General features: G+C 34.4%; 3 protein-coding genes across 9 annotated transcripts in view; 2 read left to right on the top strand and 1 right to left on the bottom strand.

The window, feature by feature from the left end:
• Window positions 1-205: 205 nt before the first annotated feature.
• LOC147657601 (sperm flagella and cilia-associated protein 1) lies at window positions 206-1,664 on the top strand. Of its 2 annotated transcripts, XM_086908257.1 has the most exons (4): window positions 206-580; window positions 665-788; window positions 882-1,169; window positions 1,254-1,664. In XM_086908257.1, the coding sequence occupies exons 2-4, from the start codon at window positions 677-679 to the stop codon at window positions 1,532-1,534; spliced, it is 681 nt and encodes a 226-aa protein (XP_086764383.1). In that variant the 5' UTR covers window positions 206-580; window positions 665-676; the 3' UTR covers window positions 1,535-1,664. The 2 variants fall into 2 exon arrangements, with proteins under 2 accessions (XP_086764383.1, XP_086764382.1); XM_086908256.1 differs by having other exon boundaries at window positions 211-788.
• LSm3 (U6 snRNA-associated Sm-like protein LSm3) lies at window positions 1,613-18,977 on the bottom strand. 2 transcript variants are annotated; one of them, XM_086908259.1, is made up of 3 exons: window positions 18,815-18,977; window positions 2,143-2,250; window positions 1,613-2,053 (listed from the first exon to the last, which is right to left on the bottom strand). In XM_086908259.1, the coding sequence occupies exons 1-3, from the start codon at window positions 18,839-18,841 to the stop codon at window positions 1,871-1,873; spliced, it is 318 nt and encodes a 105-aa protein (XP_086764385.1). In that variant the 5' UTR covers window positions 18,842-18,977; the 3' UTR covers window positions 1,613-1,870. The 2 variants fall into 2 exon arrangements, with proteins under 2 accessions (XP_086764385.1, XP_003690912.1); XM_003690864.4 differs by lacking the exon at window positions 18,815-18,977 and adding an exon at window positions 2,416-2,648.
• SCAR (wiskott-Aldrich syndrome protein family member 3 SCAR) overlaps window positions 2,902-20,852 on the top strand; it is a 38,119-nt gene continuing 20,168 nt past the window's right edge. For 2 of the 5 annotated variants that reach the window (XM_086908253.1, XM_086908248.1), the window contains exon 1: window positions 2,905-3,769. The gene's annotated coding sequence lies outside the window, so the exon portion shown is untranslated. Of the gene's footprint in view, window positions 3,770-10,781; window positions 10,880-20,852 lie in introns of those variants that run through there. The other 3 variants (XM_086908250.1, XM_086908249.1, XM_086908251.1) reach the window with 3 other exon arrangements.

Below are 20,852 nucleotides of genomic sequence, written 5' to 3'. Positions count from 1 at the left end.
TAAATAAGACATATTTAGAAATTATTAGAATATTATTTCCTTTATTATCGGATATCATTGAATAGTTTTATATAACATCTAATATTTGTACGATTAATTTAAAATTCTAATTATATCGATTCAATTAGATGCAATGTGTAATTTATAAGATTGAGGATATAAAATTCTAGTTTCGTTTCTATCCTTATCCAGAACGATAAAAGACGAGTGAAAGACGAAGATAAAATGAAAGTCAATGCGTTTGAAGAAAGTTTATGGCGTATTATTGTTTCGACGAAGTTCCTCTTAAACATGTATCCCTGATAAATAGCGAAGCATATAATAAAGAAAATTAAATAAATAGATTAAATGATTTGAAAAAAAGAAAAGAAAGAAAAGAAAAATTTGTATTTTTACGTTACGATTCGAGTTAATTTTTTTATCTATAGGAAATGCAATAGTTGAAATTTCACCGTCATACCATTTACCATATTTTGCTTAATTTGATGCAAGGGAACGCGTGATGAAGCAAAATGAAGTTGGATTCATAAATAGGTTACAATATACATATGTCGACCTAATCAAAATTTGTAAATTGACAGTATGTAACAAAAATAAAACGATGTCATTTATAAATTGTATATGTATAAAAATAAGTTCTTTCTGAATTTTAATAACAAATAAGTAAGCAAGAAACATGAGCGAGGAATTGGCACCTGATCCGACCCTTGAAGAAATATATACATGGATCGAGCAAATACAATTTTCTAAACCAAAGAAAAATCTTGCTCGAGATTTTTCCGACGGTGGTAATAATGAAAAGTTCATTCATTTTACAAGCATAGCACATTTTTTTAATTAGCCAATATGTTTAAAAAATGCTTTTTTTCAACAAATCCTAGTTTTTATGGCTGAATTGTTAAAACGGTACTATCCCAAACACATTGATATACATAATTATGTTCCTGGAAATAGTATTGCAAAAAAAATAGATAACTGGTGTACACTAAATCGGAAGGTACTTACAAAGCTTGATATCAAATTAGGAAAGGATATAATCAATAAATTGGCAAATTCGCAACCTGGTATCATTGAAAAAGTTTTAATCGAATTGCGAACTAAAATTTTAAAAGATTGTAACACGGAAAGGAATAATTTATATTCTGAATATCAAGAAAACGAAAAAACAGGTAAGTAAATAATTACAGTCAGATGATAAAATTCCGGAAGAAATTTGTATAAATTTTTTGAGTAAAATTTTATTTTCTATAAAGAAGTTGTTAAGTCAGTGCTCAATACCGAAGAAGTAGCGAATAAAACTGTACCACGTCATGTTTTCGTTCGATTAAAACAGGAATTAGAAGAAAAAAATGAAATGATAAAAATGCTCCACCAAAAGGTATCTCATCTCGAGTCTTTGATAAAACTAAAAGATCAAAGAATTACAGATCTTACTTCACAAATAATAAAACCTGTAGAACAAAATACACCAAGATCTGTAAATTTAAATTCCACATCTAATGTAGTTCCCAAACTTCGAACGAAAATTATATAGATAATTAGAATTTTTGAAAGTTGAAACAAATGAACAAAAATCTTGAAAATATTTTAAATAACAGTGTACTTCAAAAAATTGTCATTTATAAACTTTTAATCAATATATCATTTTAACATAGTGTACCACATCTTGATTTGTTTTTTCATATTTGGATTACAATTTTTATACTTTTTGTTATAGTTTTTTTTATTATAATTAAATCTATTATTTTTGTTGGTTTTTGTTGATATTTGTTAAATCCTCGTTACAAAAGTTGATATAATTATCATTATCAATGTAAAATTCATATTAGTTGTTTCTTATTTTTAAATAGATTCAATGTAAATAGAAATTTTATATTGGTGCTCTCATGCTTGGTGGTGAAACCAAAATTACACCATCACCACGAACAAAAAGCATAGAAATATTCCTTTTAGTCGTACGATACACTTCCTCGTATGTTTCTTCATCAATTTCTACTGTAGTTACAGTTTCTTCTGCTTCACCCAATACCATATTCAAATGTTGGTCGTAAGCCTGTAATTAAAAAATTTTATATTACTAAATTTTTTAAAATTGACAATAGAAATGTATATATAATAGATAGATAAAAAAATAATATTTACATGCAATCGCCCCCGTAACTCTCTCTCATTTCTCATTTTAACATATATTCTTTCATCAAGACTCAATCTTATAAGATCTAAGGGTTCTTTAACATTTATTGCTGGCACCTGAAATGAAAATGTATAAGTATAAGAGGTTATTTATAAAATTCTAGAAATAGTTGTGTTTGATCTTGAACTTTATCAATATACACACTTTATCCAAAAACAAATGTATATGAGGTTATAATAGAGGTTAGATTCACGTTTAAAACTTTAAATCAACGTTTTTACCTGTTCCGTCTCGTCAGCCATGATATAATTAAATTCAGTATTATTTACTTATTTTATTCTTAACTTATAAAACTAGATTAACTTTTTACGTTTATGTTTACAAACAAATATAAATGATTAGTTTACTTTCTACAAAATCAACTATTGCGCGGCATCATTCGGATAAACCGGCAATATTATCATTTCATGATATCAAACTATCATCCGGCAAGTGGCGCCATACATTTCTCAAGATATTTTCCTGATTTATTAAAATTTTCTTAATCATTAAATAATATTCGTTATATCATTTTCATCGAATAAAAAATTAATTAAATCTTCTGATAAAATATGTTTTTTATAAATATGAATATATCCTATATTTCTATAGTTTTTATTTTAAACCAAAAAATATTTTGATTTTCCCGCGTACTAGTTATCAGCTTATCCGCATCAAGGAATGGGCGCTACTAGTCGACGATAGAAATCAGCGTAGCTTGAGGTATTGCTAGAGTGAACGAGCGCGAGGGAGCGAGCAACGCCATTTTCTCAATTCGCGGGTGAAGACTGTGCGCGGTGTGTGACTTGTTTGATAAAGTTTATCCACGATTCTGCTTCACGACGTCGAAATTACGGGCTGTGTGACGGCCCTGGTATATTCACCAGTGTTATGCATAGACACGCGGCCAGCTGTGTGGTAGATATGGTGAGTTCAGAGGGATCGAAGCGCTCCCGGGAGACGTGACGTCTTGTCAGTCGGCCTTTTCCCATTCCCCCTTCTTGGTGAGCTCCCGCAGGGATGGGTCGTGCAGAGTTGTCGCTCATGATAACGTAACATAAACTAAACGGTAAATCGAGCGCAAGTTTGCAGTCCTTGTCGATTACTATTTCACGTGTAATAAAAAGAATCGTGGTGGAATCAGGAGCTCGTAAAATGTTTCGTTCGGGCCAATGGGCGGAGGTTTAGGGCGGCACATGGCTGTTGGGGCGCCGGCTGTGCAGGGGGTGGTTTTCCCGACGCTAGCTCGAACTGACGAAAATTCACCGTTCTTGTCAGTTGCGATATTCTATGCGTACGTATATCTCGATCGTGATCGCGTGTAATTGCGGCCGGTCACGGTTCGGATAACAAGTTCATAGTGACAGTGGAAAGAGAAGTACTCCGTTATATGTCTCGATTTTCTTATTGAAAAAGAGAAGCAGCCGGAGGCTTCGGCCTTTCGCGGAGATTACGCGCGTCTCTTGTGTGCTATAGTGTTCTGCATTTTCTTCACGTAAAGCTTGGACAAAGGAACCAATACTGATCACGGACGATCTCTGGAAGAGAAATATTGGACGATCTTTGTGTTGCTGCGAAGCAGGGACAACGGGTAACGTAAGCTCCTTTCATATTTGTAAATTGTGATATCGTGTGAATCGTTATAATTTGATCTTCCACGACGATTTATTAATGGACCGTTAGATCCGTATGGAATGTGTATGCGTCAGTATTATCGATCGATGCTTGTTGACATACAGAAGACTCTTCTTTCGTTTTTTCCTTCAAAAGAATGATATAATATACTTATCTTTACATTTATACCGTTCACTTTTATCTTTCGTTCGATTCGTTTACATTGGCGTAACCAATTTCAGCGATTTCGAGGATTATTTTTTTTCTACATTTCCTAATTTTCTACATTTATGTAATTGATTGTGATCAAATACGTATAATGTACGTTTTTTTTTTTTTTAAATTTCAAAACCGTTTTACCAAAGATGAAATTTGCCACGAATCTATTCTACTACAAACGCATTAGATACACGGTATGATCCTACATGTTACATAGGCGCTTGGTGATTAAAATTCGCCGTGACATTCATGCGCCAATTAACTCGCCCGGCCTTTCGACCTTGTTGACATTTTAAACGTTTTCTGCCCTCTCAAGAAATCCGATAGCTAACTTCACACGTATATACTTTCAACAGTTGCCTCGCTAATCTTGGATCATCTTTTTCCGATAGGTCTTCCTATGCGTCGTATCGTTTGTCATTTTACAAACGATTCATTTTGCTCGGTATAAAACAATATTCACAATTAACGCCGTTCAAATTTGGCTACGACAATCGATAGTCTTACGTTAATGCATTGCGTTACTACTGGAAGAATGAAATTAAAAAAAATGAATATATCGTTTCTCTTCGTTTAAAATATTCTTTGATTTATAATTAGAGAAGTATGATATTATATAATTAGTGTATTAACTATAATTAGTGGTTAACTTATAATTTATACGTTGTATATTTTCAAAGATAATTATCGATGATTTGAATTTTTTACGTTGCTTTTATCGGTATCTATATTTTATTTTATAGTGATAATTTTATGAATACAGAAGCGATAAATTTATGATACGCGTTTTACAATATTATCCAGTGGGTACCCGATTAACCGGCTTAATTGAGACCGAACAAGCCGGTTAAATCGAGACCAATTGGTTAATTCGGTGGCCATGATTAAACTAAATATGGTTATTTATAGAAATTCATCTATATTCATCTTTGATTTTACAAATGAATATGATGAGATTTTTAATATTTTACTTTTTAAATAGAATAATATTTTCTTTAAATTTATAATAAATCGTAATGTATTCTTATTTTAAATCCTATTATACCTTATTCTTATTTATATTATTATTTTATTTCTATAAATTAAGATAAGTAGTTATTGAAGATTGAAAATATCGTAAATATAATTGTTTAGTTATTATAGAGATAACGTTTTAATTAAATTAAATTAAAAAGATTATGTACTTGTTTCCTAGTCGAATCGGAATTAATACCGAAAGTACAGTCCTGCGCAGCGTAACATTGCGCAAGCAGTTAAGATAGTAACGCGCGTTAATTTATATTAGATGGTCGTGCATTCGATAAATTTCGGTAAATTACATCGAAACAATTGCGCGTTCAATTCAAAATGGATCTTTTGTCCTTATCCTAGACATTATTCTAGGAATAATGGTAAATATACGCGTATATGAAACGAGGTATTCGTAATTTCTTTCAAAATAGATTATACAGTTCCTCGTTTCTGTTTCGTGTTATTTTTCACTACGTTACACAAGTAATATAGATTGTTGTATAATGTATCGTGTGAAGTTGCGCGCATACTCACGAACACGTGTCCGGACACGCGACGTGTGCGGGAGAACGAATTCAAAATAACCGTGTGTTTTATGGGTGGAGTACCGTCGAGATATTTCTTTATTCATGAGTGCAAACGACGAAGCGGCACGGCGTGCATTAATCCCTTGAAATCGTCGCTCGACCAAAGCGCACCAAGCCGAGTGTGTTTTTAACGCTCGTCTGCATTGAAACGCTTTACGTGGAAAACCGAATTACGAATTTATGCAACGGATAAACACATGCATCGGGACCCTTTGAGGAACTTATCCGTTTATCCAAGATGGATAGAATTGATAGTTGATGACATGCTATTACCGGTAGATGGTACACGTTTCGTGTTGAAAATAATTAGGGGATTGATCAGAGACGAAACAAAAAATTTTTTCCCCCGCGAAATATGAGCGTTATGAGTATCGAATAAAATCAATTATTCAACCGTTTTTCTCAGATTATATCTCTATTTAAATTCATAAATGTCAAAACAGAATAAGATTAAAAAGATTATTCTCAACGTTCTATTTAAAAATAGAGAAGTCAACGCGATCGAATTTATCGAGTCAATTATTTTATTTATTCAGATATTTAATCCAATTCGGTATCATTCTCTCAAACAAATAAATACTCTTCGTTCCCCTAAAATGTCTACCTACTACTCACTTCGCTTCTCGATGCGCTTTCGTACACTCGAAAGTCGATTATACCGATTTGCGCGTACCGTGTTAAACCATACGCGTCACGAGTTGATATTAGCCGATGATTTACGAGGCTTACGCGCAAATAATAACGCCTATCCTGCCCTACAGTGATTCACGTGCAAAACCAGGGATGAAGCAACGCATCACTGTTTGTCGCTGCGTAAAAAAAAAAAAAAAAAATTATTAAACGGCAAGCACAATCCAGGTTTCATCGTTCGGTGTTGGATCCTATTATCGATACGCTCCCCCGAGAATTCTTTGCGCGTGGAAACCGAAACACGATCGAGTTTTCATAGTTAAATTGCTTTCTCTGTTATATATTGTTTATCGCGAAACTCTAGGGATTTCTAAATAGATTTTTATCGTTACTTGCCTACAGTTGTTTATTACCTCTCAATATCGTTAATTCTAGGGATTTCTAGATGCTTATTATTAATTCTCTAATAATCAAAATTTTACGAATCGAAACAGATGCGAATATTGATTTTTTGGCGGAGTTTGGTTTACCGATATAACAAATAGTGGAATAGTAGAATAATTATCGAAACACGATCGGTTAAATTGCTTTCTCTGTTATATATTGTTTATCGCGAAACTCTAGGGATTTCTAAATAGATTTTTATCGTTACTTGCCTACAGTTGTTTATTACCTCCCACAAACGTTGATCCTAGGGATTTCTAGTTAGATGCTTATTATTAATTCCGTACAACCAAAATTTTACGAATCGAAACAGATGCGAATATTGATTTTTTGGCGGAGTTTGGTTTACCGATATGGCAAATAGGATGGAATAGTAGAATAATTATCGAAACACGGTCGAGCGATGGCCATCGCGGAATCCGGCGTGTTATCGCGATAACTTTCCACTTTCTATTTTTTTTATTCTCTCTCTTCTCGTTTCCAGGAAAAATGCATCGTTACACGCCGCATTGTTTCGAGATTCGCGGCGATTGCGGCGCGATGTCCGCGCTTTTGCCAAACGGTGTGCGACAGAAGAAATGGGGACAGCTTAGCTCTAGGGTTCCACGATCGAGAATCGAGCGTCGTTGCACGATTTAGCGCGTTTCGTATCGCCGCCACTCTGTTACGCGCTATGAAATATTTCGTGCATGCATTTAACGCAACCCGTGAATTTTTTATTCATCATTTTTAACACAATTTAAGAAAAAGACGGTTGCTCGAAAAATCCATCGTTAATTAATTAATTACAAATTACTCGATACAATTTTTGTCGATCGAGAAGAAAATTTCTAAGAATGATAAATTGTGCAAACATTTGTTCGAAAGAGGATATTTAATATAAGACATTTAAAAATTGTCTGATTTCTAACTTTCGGATCTTTCACATTTGAAAAGTAATTTCGATCGATCGATAGATCGGTGTGAACGTTTCCGAGAATTTTACATTGAAATACGAGTGGAAATTGAGGTTATTGACACAGCATTCGTTGTTCTCAGATAATTCGTGTTTGCGTGCATTTTAATCTTGTTAACATTAGAGCTAATTTGTTCAAAGAAAAAAGAAAACTTATCAAATTTCAGTGTAATTATATGTATATATATATATAAAACGAATTTATCGTCGATACTTTTCTCGGCAACGCTCGATACGATTCGTTTTTAATTAATCGAGAATTATCGAAGCGTGAGGCGAGCTCGGCCGAGCTCGCCGTTCGTTCCCTTCTTTTTATTCATCTGCCTCGTCTCTGCTTCGACTGCTCGTTACGCTCTTCTTTCATCTTAAATACGCACGCTTTAAATTTCTCCGCGACGATCCGGTATCACACCAGTCCGACAACTTTTTTCCATCTCGTGTAACGATTTTCGAGTTCTGTCCTCTCTCTCTCCTCCGCTTGTCCCCTTCCTTTCGTCGTCCACTTTTGTAATATGTATTTTTATAAGATTTTTATAACAGGACGGACATTCGTTCAAACTTCTTTTTTTCTTTTTTTTTTTTTCTATCTTTCCCGTATACAATTCCTTTTATTATAATATTTCTATTTCGTGTAAACCATTTTCGAATTTTATATTTCTTTCTTTCTTTTCGTCCTTTTCCAGTTTTATAATATACGATTTTTAGTTTTACATTATACGATTTAAGAGGACGAAGATTCGTTTAAATTGGTTTTCTTCTTTTTTTTTTCTATTTCGTGTAACGATTTTCAAATTCTGTATTTCTTTTCTTCTTGACTTTTCGTCGTCCAGTTTTATAATATATTTTTATAAGATTTTTATAAGAGCACAGAGATTCGTTCAAACTTCTTTTTTTCTTTTTTTTTTCTATCTTTTCTGTATACAATTCCTTTTATTATATTTCTATCAGATTTTTCTATTTCGTGTAACGATTTTCGAATTTTATATTTCTTTCTTTCTTTTCGTCCTTTTCCAGTTTTATAATATACGATTTTTATAAGAGGACGAAGATTCGTTTAAATTTGTTTTCTTCTTTTTTTTTTCTATTTCGTGTAACGATTTTCGAATTCTGTATTTCTTTTCTTCTTGACTTTTCGTCGTCCAGTTTTATAATATATTTTTATAAGATTTTTATAAGAGCACAGAGATTCGTTCAAATTTCTTCTTTTCTTTTTTTTCTATCTTTCCTGTATACAATTTCTTTTGTTCTAATATTTCTAAGAGATTTCCACTAGATTTTTCCATCTCTTGTAACTATTTTCGAATTCTTAAACGAATCTTTCTGCTTCTTGACTTTTCGTCGCCCAGTTTTATAATATATTTTTATAAGATTTTTATAAGAGCACAGAGATTCGTTCAAATTTCTTCTTTTCTTTTTTTTCTATCTTTCCTGTATACAATTTCTCTTATTATATTTCTACCAGATTTTTCTATTTCGTGTAACGATTTTCGAATTCTGTATTTCTCCTCTTCTTGACTTTTCGCCGTTCACTTTTATAATTATATTTTTATAACATTTTTATAACAGCACAAAGATTCGTTTAAATTTCTATCTTTTAATTTCTTTTTTTCTCTCTTTTTTTTTTATTCTTTTATTATAATATTTCAAAGGTATCGAAATTTTAGATCGAATCCAAGATCGCTTTTAGTAGATTTTTCCATCTCGTGTAACGATTTTCCGTCTCTCTCTCTCTCTCTCTCTCTCTCTCTCTCTCTCTCTCTCTATCTATCTATCTATCTATCTATCTATCTATCTATCTCTCTCTCTCTCTCTCTCTCTCTTCTCTCTGCTTGTTCACTTTTATAATATACGATTTTTATTTTTTCTTTTTTTTTTTTTTCCTATCTTCCCTATATACCTCCTTTTCTTTTCTTCGAATATCTATTCTTTTATTATAACATATCCAAAGCATCGAAACCTGATTTAAATCGAAAAGATTGCTTTTAGTAGATTTTCCCATCTCGTTTAACGATCTGTATCTGTATCCCTCCTCTGCTTCTTCACTTTTCGTCAACCAATTTTATAATATACTGTATTTCTACAAGAATTCGTTTAAATTTCTATCTTGTAATTTCTCTTTTTTTCATCCCTTTATTATAACATTTCAAAACCTGATTTAGATCGAATCCACCGATAAGATCGCTTCTACTACTATTTTTTGTGCCTTTTCGAAAAACGTATTTCTCGTTGTTTGTTTCAAAAATTAAACTAAAATAAAAATAAGAAAATATATATCGATGAAAGGATAAATTCGTACATGTAACGAATACCTGTAATTAATTACTCCTTTAATTTCTCCTTTAAATCAGCTGCGAATAAATATTCGAGAAATTTGATTTCGAAATACGTGCTTAGCACAGATCGAAAAAGGGAAAAGGAACACTGGCAATAGAATGAGTACGATCCGCTCGACAGATTCTAGGGGGAAAAAGTGCTCCATTTCAGAGACAAGCTATGTTTTTGACCCGTGTCACACTTCTTTCCTTCTTGTAAAACGTTCTCTCTTTCTAACAAGAAAACTTAACCGAAGCTGATCTCATCGCGGTCAGCATTTCGCGGAATTAAAATTACAAAATTACCACGTAACGTTTCGCGATTCAACGACAGAATCTCGATTAAAAATCTCGATCGATCGATGATAAATCGAAATTTCGATACGGTAGATCGAATCGGCTCGAAATCGATAAATAAAAAGAAAATTGAAATATTAAAGTGTTCGTGACATACAAATAAAAATTTTTAAATTATTCGATCGATTACATTAAATAATACACATTTTAAATCGAAATTATAATCATATACATTCAATTACATTCCAAACATAAAAATTTCAAAAGCGTATGTAATACACTCTTGGAGAGTACACTTGAAGAGAAGAAGCAGCATCCGATCGAATTGGAGCAACGAACGCGTGTGGAACAAGTGGAGGAGCCGCCCTCGCCACGTCTCTGCCCTGCATTAATTCAGCAGAAGAAGACGCTGTTGCGCAACGTTCCTACGCAGAATAATACCTGACCGCGTTCTCAGACGAGAAATCGGGTCGCGGCTCTAGATCTGCATCGGAAGATAAAGCGAAAATATTACGTGTCACCGTTTGGATTCGAGAAGTTGTTCAAATCCGGTGACGGATCGATAAGCGATCTCATTGGAGCTCGTGGAACGATCACAGCTCGGTCGATAAGTCTCGAGAGATGTTCCTTCGATTTTGTGAGTAAAGATTATTTTGAAATTCGTGTGTTTTCGAGCATAAATAGAACCAGAAAATGTTAATACAATTTAAACTTAAAGTGTAAAGTGTGCTTTGTGATAAAGTTTTAAGTTGAATACTTGCCTGCAAAATATGCACAAAGAGATGCGTAGAATTGTGAATTGGTTTTAGAAAGATATAAGATTGTAATAATTTTGATTTATTTATATATTCGTTGATTGTCGTTGTTGCGGAGGATCGAGGTTGAAACGAATCTATAAGGAATAAAGTGATTCATTTCTCGAAAGTGAAAAGTGGCAGTAAATTGCTCGTCACTTTGCAAGCCTTGTCCGAGTGGCATTGAAACCAATTTTGATATCAAGGCAAAATGCCTCACGGCGTGGAATAAAATTGCTCCTCGATTTCCCTTTACGAGCTGACATTACATTTATTATTATTATACTGCCCGTTGGTTATCGCGGATAGATAGTCGATCAGAGATTTTGCATAATGAACGTCAATCTTCCTTTCGACCGCCTAATTTCGTTCAAGAGAAAGTAACCGCTCTTATACGAAGAGGAGATTGTTTTCGAATATCGCTTTCCGATTTTTTTTTTTACCGAATAAAGTAAATTCTAATCGAAGTTCGACCAATAGGTTAGGTTAAATTAATCGATTAATGTTCGAATGTTATTTTCTCACATTTTTAGAAAATAAATTCGATCGATAAATTTACTTAAACCCTTTTTAAATATTCTAGAATTAACGAACTACTGTGTACACCGATAAAGGTTAGGTTCGAGGTATAATATATTCTTGTACGAAGCACATATCACGATCGTCACATTTTTAAAATCATATAATAACGAAACAAACAAATATCAGTTGCGTCGAGGACGTTCGAATGATGGAGAGATGGCTCGTTACGAAGATCTGATTATCCACGTGCACGTTGCATGGGTTCCGTTAATCTGTAATCGTTGCGAACGCAGCTGCGGTCGAAGGCGATGAAAAGTATCCGTTTATAAGAAAAAGAGCGATTCGTGACGTGTAGAGCAGCGATGTTTGCGCATTCAATTTTATTGGCACTCGACGTGGCCGCGAGCCGTAAGTGCTCCACGTTAATTATACGCAAGAACGATTAATTTAGATGGTGTCGTGTCATTGCCGTCGCTGATTCGTGCTCACGTTGCGAAGTGGCGTAAATGATTGGTCGAGGTACACAGGGTTGAAGTCGATGGTCGCGCTATCTAGGTGAAGAAATTCGATAACACTCTTTGGCCTTATACTCTTATATTCGTCGTGAAGTATGTATTAGACGTGTAGAAAAGAAAAATTGGCTTTAATTACTTAAAGTAAAAATATAATTTTAATATATTTTATAATATATATTAAGATAATAGTTTTTTAATATAAAATACGGTTTTATACGGTATATTATAAATTATATTAAAAAATTAAAATTTACTCGTTGAATATATATTCATCGTTTAAAAAAACGCACGAGTTTAAAACAGTTGAAGAATGATGACATTTGACGATACTTTTTAATTAATCATTTTGCGTAGTAGTTGGTCGAAGACTGACTGCTTTCGTTGATTAGCTTCGTTCCGATAAGAGAAGTCAGATGTTAAATTAGTTTGAAATTTGTTCTAGTAATTTGAACCAACTTTTTTTCTCTTATAATTATTTTATTTGGATTTATTCGAAGAAGATAGAAAGTAAGTTTGTAATTTCTTCCAAAAAAGAATTTCTACGTCATTTTTCGATATTAAATTCTGCGAGCGAATCTCGTTTTGATTTATAACGAGATATAAATTTTTTACAAATAACCAAAGATTTATTTTGATATTATATACGCTCAGCTTAAATACATAAACGTTATACGCCACTTAACGGTACAAGTACAGATAATACGTCTATTAACAGCACGCTTAACAAGTCCGATTTACAACATTATTGGCCACAAATTACTTTTCAAACTTTGTTACCCGTTTCGTATCTAATCGAATAATACAATTGTGCTTGTCAATTATAACATTCTCTAAAAATTTACAAAATCGGCTGAGAAAAAAAGAAAAAAATATTAAAAAGGAAAACGAAACAACTCGCCGGATAAACGAATTTCGTTTTTAACCGATGTTAAAAAACGTTGTTGCGTTAAGCGAATACGAAGAATAAATAAAGAATGGAGAATTCGGTGGCTTTCTCCTCGATTGAAAGTCCTCGGTTACCTGCCTCTTCGACGCGCTATTGCCAATGACCTGAATCGTATTCATCGATTCCTCCTTGCGTACCCTGCGTGGCTAACATGTTACCGATCGCCGCACTGACATCAACTCCCGTAATACGAGCCGTATGGTTCGGTGCGATGCAGCTGCGATCGAAGCCAGGCCCATCGTCCATCGTTGCGTGGCGCTTTCGCATTGACCTGGCTCGAAGCCAACGTTTTTTTTCTCTACACTCTCTTTCCCTCATAATCGCATCTCGCCCGTTTCCAACGTCTTTGCTCGCCTTCTTTCTTTATCCTCGTCGTTCCTACCACTTTTTTCGTGTTAAGAGGAATTCTTGTACGCCGGGATAGTTATTACTTGCTTTTCCAATGCTCTCTCTCTTTCTCTCTCTCTCTCTCTCTCTCTCTCTCTCTCGAGATGAGAGGCTGTGCACGAAGGCGGAACTTGTTAAGGAGAACTTGGCGGGAATTCGTTTTGGATTTGTTTTTATTCCGCTTTGTCTTTGACGAAGCTGCGATAATGGTAACTTGGGATCTGTAGTTTCTCTCTCTTTTTTGCTATTAATGTTATCTTGTTGAGGAAAATATCGTTTCGTTCGAATACGTACATATTTTTCTTTTATTCATTCTCTATTCAATTCCGATTCTTGGGCGTGAAGTAGAGAATTATTTTATATATATATATAAGCCAAAATTACACGAATGAAAGATCCAAATAATAATATATTTTATTAATAATCGAATATTTATTCGTCGTTCAATTTAATTCGATCGAATTTATTTCGATGCACTCTTCGATACTGTTGATGACTTTCCTGAAAAATCGACGGATATCAATTTCTCTTTCGATAAGAATTCGCGGGGAAAGGAAATTTCAAATGTGAAAATTTAACTTCGATTTTTTAAAATGCCACAACGACTCGGCGAGAAAATTTCTCTCCAATTCGCGCTTACGCCGATACCCTCCCCTCCTGCCACGATTTTTCCAGCAATACAAGAAGGTTCTCTGAAACAGTTCCGCGTGCGGTGAAGTGACGTAAGTATCCTTCAACAATGCGACCACGAGTGCCATTAAATGCACAAATGCATCTCGAGTTTTTTCCGCATCGCGCGCGTTGATCGTAGATAAACGAGGAGGAGGGGGAGGAGGAGGGGGAAGGAAATGGAAGGAAGGAAAAGAAAAATACACCGAGTCGAGGATAGATACATTTGCGCGAACGTATGTATGAATCGTAATGCGTGTTAAAAATGATTTTCCCTTACAAAACGTATCCCATTCACGCGACTCGATTAATTACGACTCCTCTTAAATGTCGCGGAGCGTGTTTTCGAGAGTTTCAGCGGTGTCTGGCTGCTCCCTTCGTTCGAAACCTTGGCGAAAACCGTTTCTTCGCATCCGTTCGAACGAATCGTTTCGTTCCAATTTTCCAATGGCCGAGATTTTCCGCCCGTAATCGCGCCCGATTCGCCGTGTGTGAATTAACTGGGAGGGAAGAAATGAAGAGAGGTTCAAGCTCGGAATATCTAGAACCGTGAGAGGAATATTTGGAGGAGGATTTTGAGAGATAAGAGAAGCGGTCGTTCTCCATTATACTCGTTGAATATTATATGCTCGTGAATTTAAGAATTATGCGGAGAAGAGAATTTTCGGGATTTTTATCTCGAATGCGGCGATATTCGTGGAACGGTAGAAAGAAAGGAAAAGGAAGGGGGGAAAGCGCTCGTTTCTTCGCTGCTCAACCGATATTCGGTGGAGGAAAATCGGGCTTTTTATCTCGAGTGTTTCGTTTCGTGCAACGATATTCGTGGATGGAAGAGAATAGGAGAGAACTCGTTTTCCATCGTTGAATATTATCCGATATTTAGAATACGTAAAGAAGAAAATTTGGATTTTATCTCGAACTCGTTTTCCACTGTTGAATATTATCTGAAATTTAGAATACGCAAAGAAGAAAATTTGGATTTTGGATCTTGAACGTTTCGTCTCGATGGATTTCGTGGATGGAAGAAGCACTCGTTTTCCACTGTTGAATATTATTCGATATTTAAAATATGTAAAGAAGAAAATTTTATCTCGAATGTTTCGTTTCGTGCAACGATATTTATGGATGGAAAAAGGAAGAAGCACTCGTTTTCCACTGTTGAATATCATCCAATCATATTTAAAATACGCAAAGAAGAAAAATCTGGATTTTATCTCGAATGTTTAGATTCATAGATGGAAGAAGCACTCGTTTTCCACTGTTGAACTTTATCTGACATTTAGAATACGTAAAGAAGAAAATTTGGATTTTATCTCGAATGTTTTATTTCGATGGATTCGTGGATGGAAGAAAATAAGAGAGAAGCAGCATTGTCCAATATTTAGAGTACGCAAAGAAGAAAAATCGGGATTTTATCTCGAATGTTTGGCGATTGAAGAAAGAAAACGGAGGAAGATGAAAAAGTGGATCGAAAAGCGGCTCTTCTTCACTGTTGGGCCGCGATATTCGGTGTGAAGAAATTTTTATTCTCGTGGAAGGAAGAAAGCAGAATTAACGACGAGAAAAGGAGAGGAAGATGAGAAGGTTTCGTTGGTTTTCCCATGGAAAACTCTTCTTCCTCGATTCGTAAAATGTTCAAATAAACAAGAAGAACGAATATGTTTGCGATGGATATTTATTTTTATCAACGAGGAACAAATGTGCCTCGATGCACTTTCCTGCGTGTGGAACGATGCATTATGGATTTCCAATAGCGCGTAGTTTATCAGCCTTTAACGTAGCCTGTTTTCAACGTTCTATAAATCGCGTAACATGCATATTATTAGGTTGGATAATGTCCGATAAATTATAGTAACAGGATATTGCTCGGTAACAAGATAAAACAACGTTTACGATTTTAAAAATATATATATATATAACGAAACGAATATTCTTTCTCGCGATGAAACACCTGATGGAAAGATTAAAATTTATAATTTCACTTATCTTTTTTTTCTTTAAATTAAATTCAGAAAAATAAAAGACGATATACGTTATAGAAATTTTCACTGAAACGACATTTATAGAAAGATAAAATTTATAATTTTACTTTTTTTTTTTTTTTTTTTTTAAATTAAATTCAGAAAAATAAAAGACGATATACGTTATAGAAATTTTCACTGAAACAACATTTATAGAAAGATAAAATTTATAATTTTATTTTTTTTTTTTAAATTAAATTCAGAAAAATAAAAGACGATATACGTTATAGAAATTTTCACTGAAACAACATTTATAGAAAGATAAAATTTATAATTTTACTTATTTTTTTTTTTTTTAATTAAATTCAGAAAAATAAAAGACGATATACGTTATAGAAATTTTCACTGAAACAACATTTATAGAAAGATAAAATTTATAATTTTACTTATTTTTTTTTTAAATTAAATTCAGAAAAATAAAAGACGATATACGTTATAGAAATTTTCACTGAAACAACATTTATAGAAAGATAAAATTTATAATTTTATTTTTTTTTTTTTTAAATTAAATTCAGAAAAATAAAAGACGATATACGTTATAGAAATTTTCACTGAAACAACATTTATAGAAAGATAAAATTTATAATTTTACTTATTTTTTTTTTTTTTTAAATTAAATTCAGAAAAATAAAAGACGATCACGTTGCAGAAACGTTTTCGATCGTAGAACGAATCGAAGAACAACGTTTACAATTTTAAAATAAAATATAACGAAACAAATATTGTTTCTCGCGATGAGACATCTGATAGAAAGATAAAATTTATAATTTCACAATTTATCTTTTTTTTTTTTTTTAAATTAAATTCAGAGATCGAAAAAATAAAAGACGATCGCGTTAGAAACTATTCGAACGAATTGAATTATCAATTTTCTCTGAAACAACATTTATAGAAAGATAAAATTTGTAATTTCACTTATCTTTTTTTTTTTTTTTTTTTTAAATTAAATCTAGAAAAATAAATAACCACGTTTACAGAAACTATTCGATCGTAGAACGAATTGAATTATCAATTTTCAAACAATATTTACGATTTTAAAGAAAAATAAAATATAACGAAACAAATATTGTTTCTTGCGATGAGACATCTGATAGAAAGATAAAATTTATAATTTCACAATTTATCTTTTTTTTTTTTTTTTTTTTAATTAAATCCAGAGATCGAAAAAATAAAAGACGACCACGTCACAGAAACTACGATTCGATCGTAAAACGAATGAAAGAGAACGTTTACAATTTACAAATATTGTTTCTTGCGATGGAAGATTCGATAGAAAGGTAGAATTAAATTCAGAGATCGAAAAAGACCACGTTTATAGAAATTATTCGATCATTATCATCGTCTTCTTCTAATAATCGTTCGCAACATCTCTCCCTCGTCCACAATATTTTACACGATTTACGTAGCCTAATAATTCGAGCACGTTTCCTTCCACACCCCCCTCCCCCTACAGAATACCCATACTCCTCCTCGTACGCACCGATGAAGCTAGCCGCATTGTTGGCGAAATTGTGGTTGCTTCCTTCCTTCCGCCCTATATGTACTCGAATGCCCAGGAGCGCGTTAACCCTTCCTAAACTCATTCACCAAAGGGTGGGGAAAAAAAAAAAAAAAGAAAACGATTTCGGCACCTTTGCGCATCTTCCCTCAAAGTGAACTTGACTCGTGATTCAACGAGATAGCTTAAGAGGCATTAACTCCGCTCGTGGAGAACGAATTTTGTAGCATTTAATAAAATTCTAGATGAACGAACGAAATGTGTTTTTGAAAAGTTGAATTCAATAGATTCATTTTTGGAAGATCAGTTTTAGAGATCGAATCGAATGTCGAAATTCGTATTTTTAAATCGATCAGATAAAATTATTAAAATTAATTTCGAGTTAAATTATTCACGATGGAAAAAAGAATTGAAATCGTGTTTTAAAGAAACACGCTTTGCTTGCACGTTTTCGAGTGATATACGTATAACACGGTGAACTTAAGATTAAAATGAAATGAGGCGAATTGGACGGTGGAATTTTATCGCGGCAACGTTATTGCATCAATAAACGCTTGAAACCGGTAACCGGCGCTTTGTAACGCTTTGTATGCTTCTACGGTTGCGCCTTAATCCATGTGTCTGGGTTACGCATTCGAAGACCTTCAATCGCAATTAAGCTTTATGGGTAAGGCTGATACGCGAGTGCAAAAAGCGTTCATTTCACCCGGAACTTGGCCGAGAGCGCCATCTCGACCATCTTTCGATTTATCGATGCTCTACGTTCACTTCACGTTATACGTTTCGATGGATTTTGCACGAACGAAAACTGGGAGAATTCTCGTTCGAAAAGAATAATTTCTCGTACGTGATCGATACTGTTGCGTGTAATATTTCTTAAATTGGTGATATTTTCAAGCAAAATCCACGATGAATTGGGCGAATCCGCGTGTCTAACATAACCTCTTAAAGAATATCGACGCAACACGTGTACGCGTATATTCTTCAAATTGGAATAATTGTTCGAGTAATTAGGAAAGGAAAATAAATAAAATAACTAGATTTAACGATGATCGTTCTTGGAATCCATAATCGTTCGTAACATAACCTAACCTCTTGAAAAACACCAACGCACGGTGTAATATTTTTAAACGTACGTACGTAACGATTCTTAAATTGGAAAAAAAAGAAAAAAATTTAAATAATCGGAAAGGAAAGAAAAACAATGAATAAGTAAAAACCTGTGGGCGATCGTTTTCCGCAACCATGGTCGGCGATGCATCGTTATCGTTATCGGTTGCAACACACGTCCATCCCACGATCTGCCGATTTCGGTTACAGAAAGGGAGAGGGGCGTGGCGAGCGCGCGATAAGGCGTCAAGTTTACGTCGCGTTAATTTATCGGTAACTGGCGGTGAATCAACAACGATGGATAAAGTCGTCGTTGGACCCGTTCAAGGTGCATTTACAGATGTCGATAAGTGGTCAGACTGGTCGTAGACTGGTGGTAACATGGGTGGACACCTTGACGTTGATCGAGTTACGCGTGGAAACGTTTTCCACTCCGCCGTCTCTTTCCTTTTCCCCTTTCCTTTGATACAATTAGCTCTTGGTTATACGGAATTGAGATCTAGAGACAAGCGATCACGAGGACTCCTGGAGTTAAAGGTGGATCTCTCGTGCGGAGGGTTAATTTCGTACCCAGTTAAAGTGTCGTTGACCTGACGCGCGGAACATCTTTCTGTGCGTTTAGGGGCAAGTGTACTCTCTCTCTGGGAAGCGTGACATTTCGTTGCGTTTCTTTCTTTTCCCTTCTTTCTGGAATACGGATTTGTGAATATCTAAAACTTGAAAAATAAAGGGGAATTTGGAGAAACCAAATATAGTAAAAAGTAAAACTCGATCGAATGAATCGATGAATGTTAAATTAATATTTTCGAAATTAAATAATTCGAATTGCAAGTGTTCCTAATCATTTTCTCGAGAGAAGAATATTCGAGGAGAAGTTTGCTCTCGCAAAAGGTATTCCAATTTAAAGAACGCGAATATCCTATCGACCTAACCTAACACCAACACTTTGTAATCAACCGCAAAGAAAACGCGCTTAATTCCGGAAAAGCACTTCAATATTTCATCTCCAAAACTCTCGAAAAACTCGTCAACATTCACCAGAGTTTCAACCACACTCAACCTTTTTCCTCGAGATATATCCTCCGCAATTATTACGACTCGCCAATCGCGAGTTTACCGTATTCTTCCGATCGATGGCGCAATAATCGCGATACTCGCAATAAGCGAAGCTGTAAAACAGAGCTCGAGAGCGTTCCAGTAATCCCTTTTCATTTATTTATTTTTTCATTATACCGGAATATTGCTTATCTCTCCTCTGATGACATTTCATCGACACCAACGATCATCAATACCGAAAAAAGTAGACTTTTAATATCGGATCCAAAAAATTAAACAAAATAATATTTTCAAACGGTGTTTATTTGTACAGAATAATAATATTTAAGGAATATTTCGTAGATAAATAGACTAATTGTTCAAAACAAATACGAAAATACATAAAAATATTACATTACTTGTTTATCAAGCTGTAAACAATTCTATTAGGTTAAGTTAGGTTAGAAAGTTGTGAAAGGAAACGAAGATAAAACGAGATAGTTCTATCTTCATCCAATTTATTAAATTAATAAAACTCAACATTCCCGTACATCGACTTATATTTTCTCTTAAAATCAACTCTTAAAATTTCAAAAGTTAGTTTCCAAAGTAGTATTCCACGAATATAGGGAGTCCGTTACATAAATATTTCACTGTTCCAGTTCGTACACGAACTTATTTCAAACTTTCAGTCTGAAGACAATCGGCCGCGAATCTCTCGGCGGAAACCAAGTCCGACTCGTCAAGAAGATTAAATTTGTCGTGGACTCGTTCCACCGCGTTGACGGTCGGTTGAAGAGTTTCGCGACAGGCGTGTATCTCCGCGACGAGGTCGACGTCTCCGCACTCACCATGACGAATGTTACCCGATATCTCGCGCCACTGTCCGTTGGGATTCTTCCCCGTTTCGTCTCCTTCTTGTGCTTTTTCGCAGCACCACTCTCGTTTCGCCTACCTTTCACCGCGTCCGCGTCTCCTTTTCCGGCACTCGAGCTTTTCAGTCTCCGCCTCTCCCTTTCTCTCTTTCTCGCCTCTCCCCTTCCTTGCCTACGTTTGTCTCGAAGTGGAAACGGACGATTCGATTGACGGTTGGTAAGGTAGGTAAGATTGGAC

Source organism: Apis florea, unplaced genomic scaffold (genome assembly GCF_048593485.1).
Source record: "Apis florea isolate Af1SG1 unplaced genomic scaffold, ASM4859348v1 contig_3068_pilon, whole genome shotgun sequence".
Classification (NCBI taxonomy): domain Eukaryota; kingdom Metazoa; phylum Arthropoda; class Insecta; order Hymenoptera; family Apidae; genus Apis; species Apis florea.
Note: the sequence above shows the minus strand (reverse complement) of the source record. Positions and strands in the feature narration are given on the sequence as shown.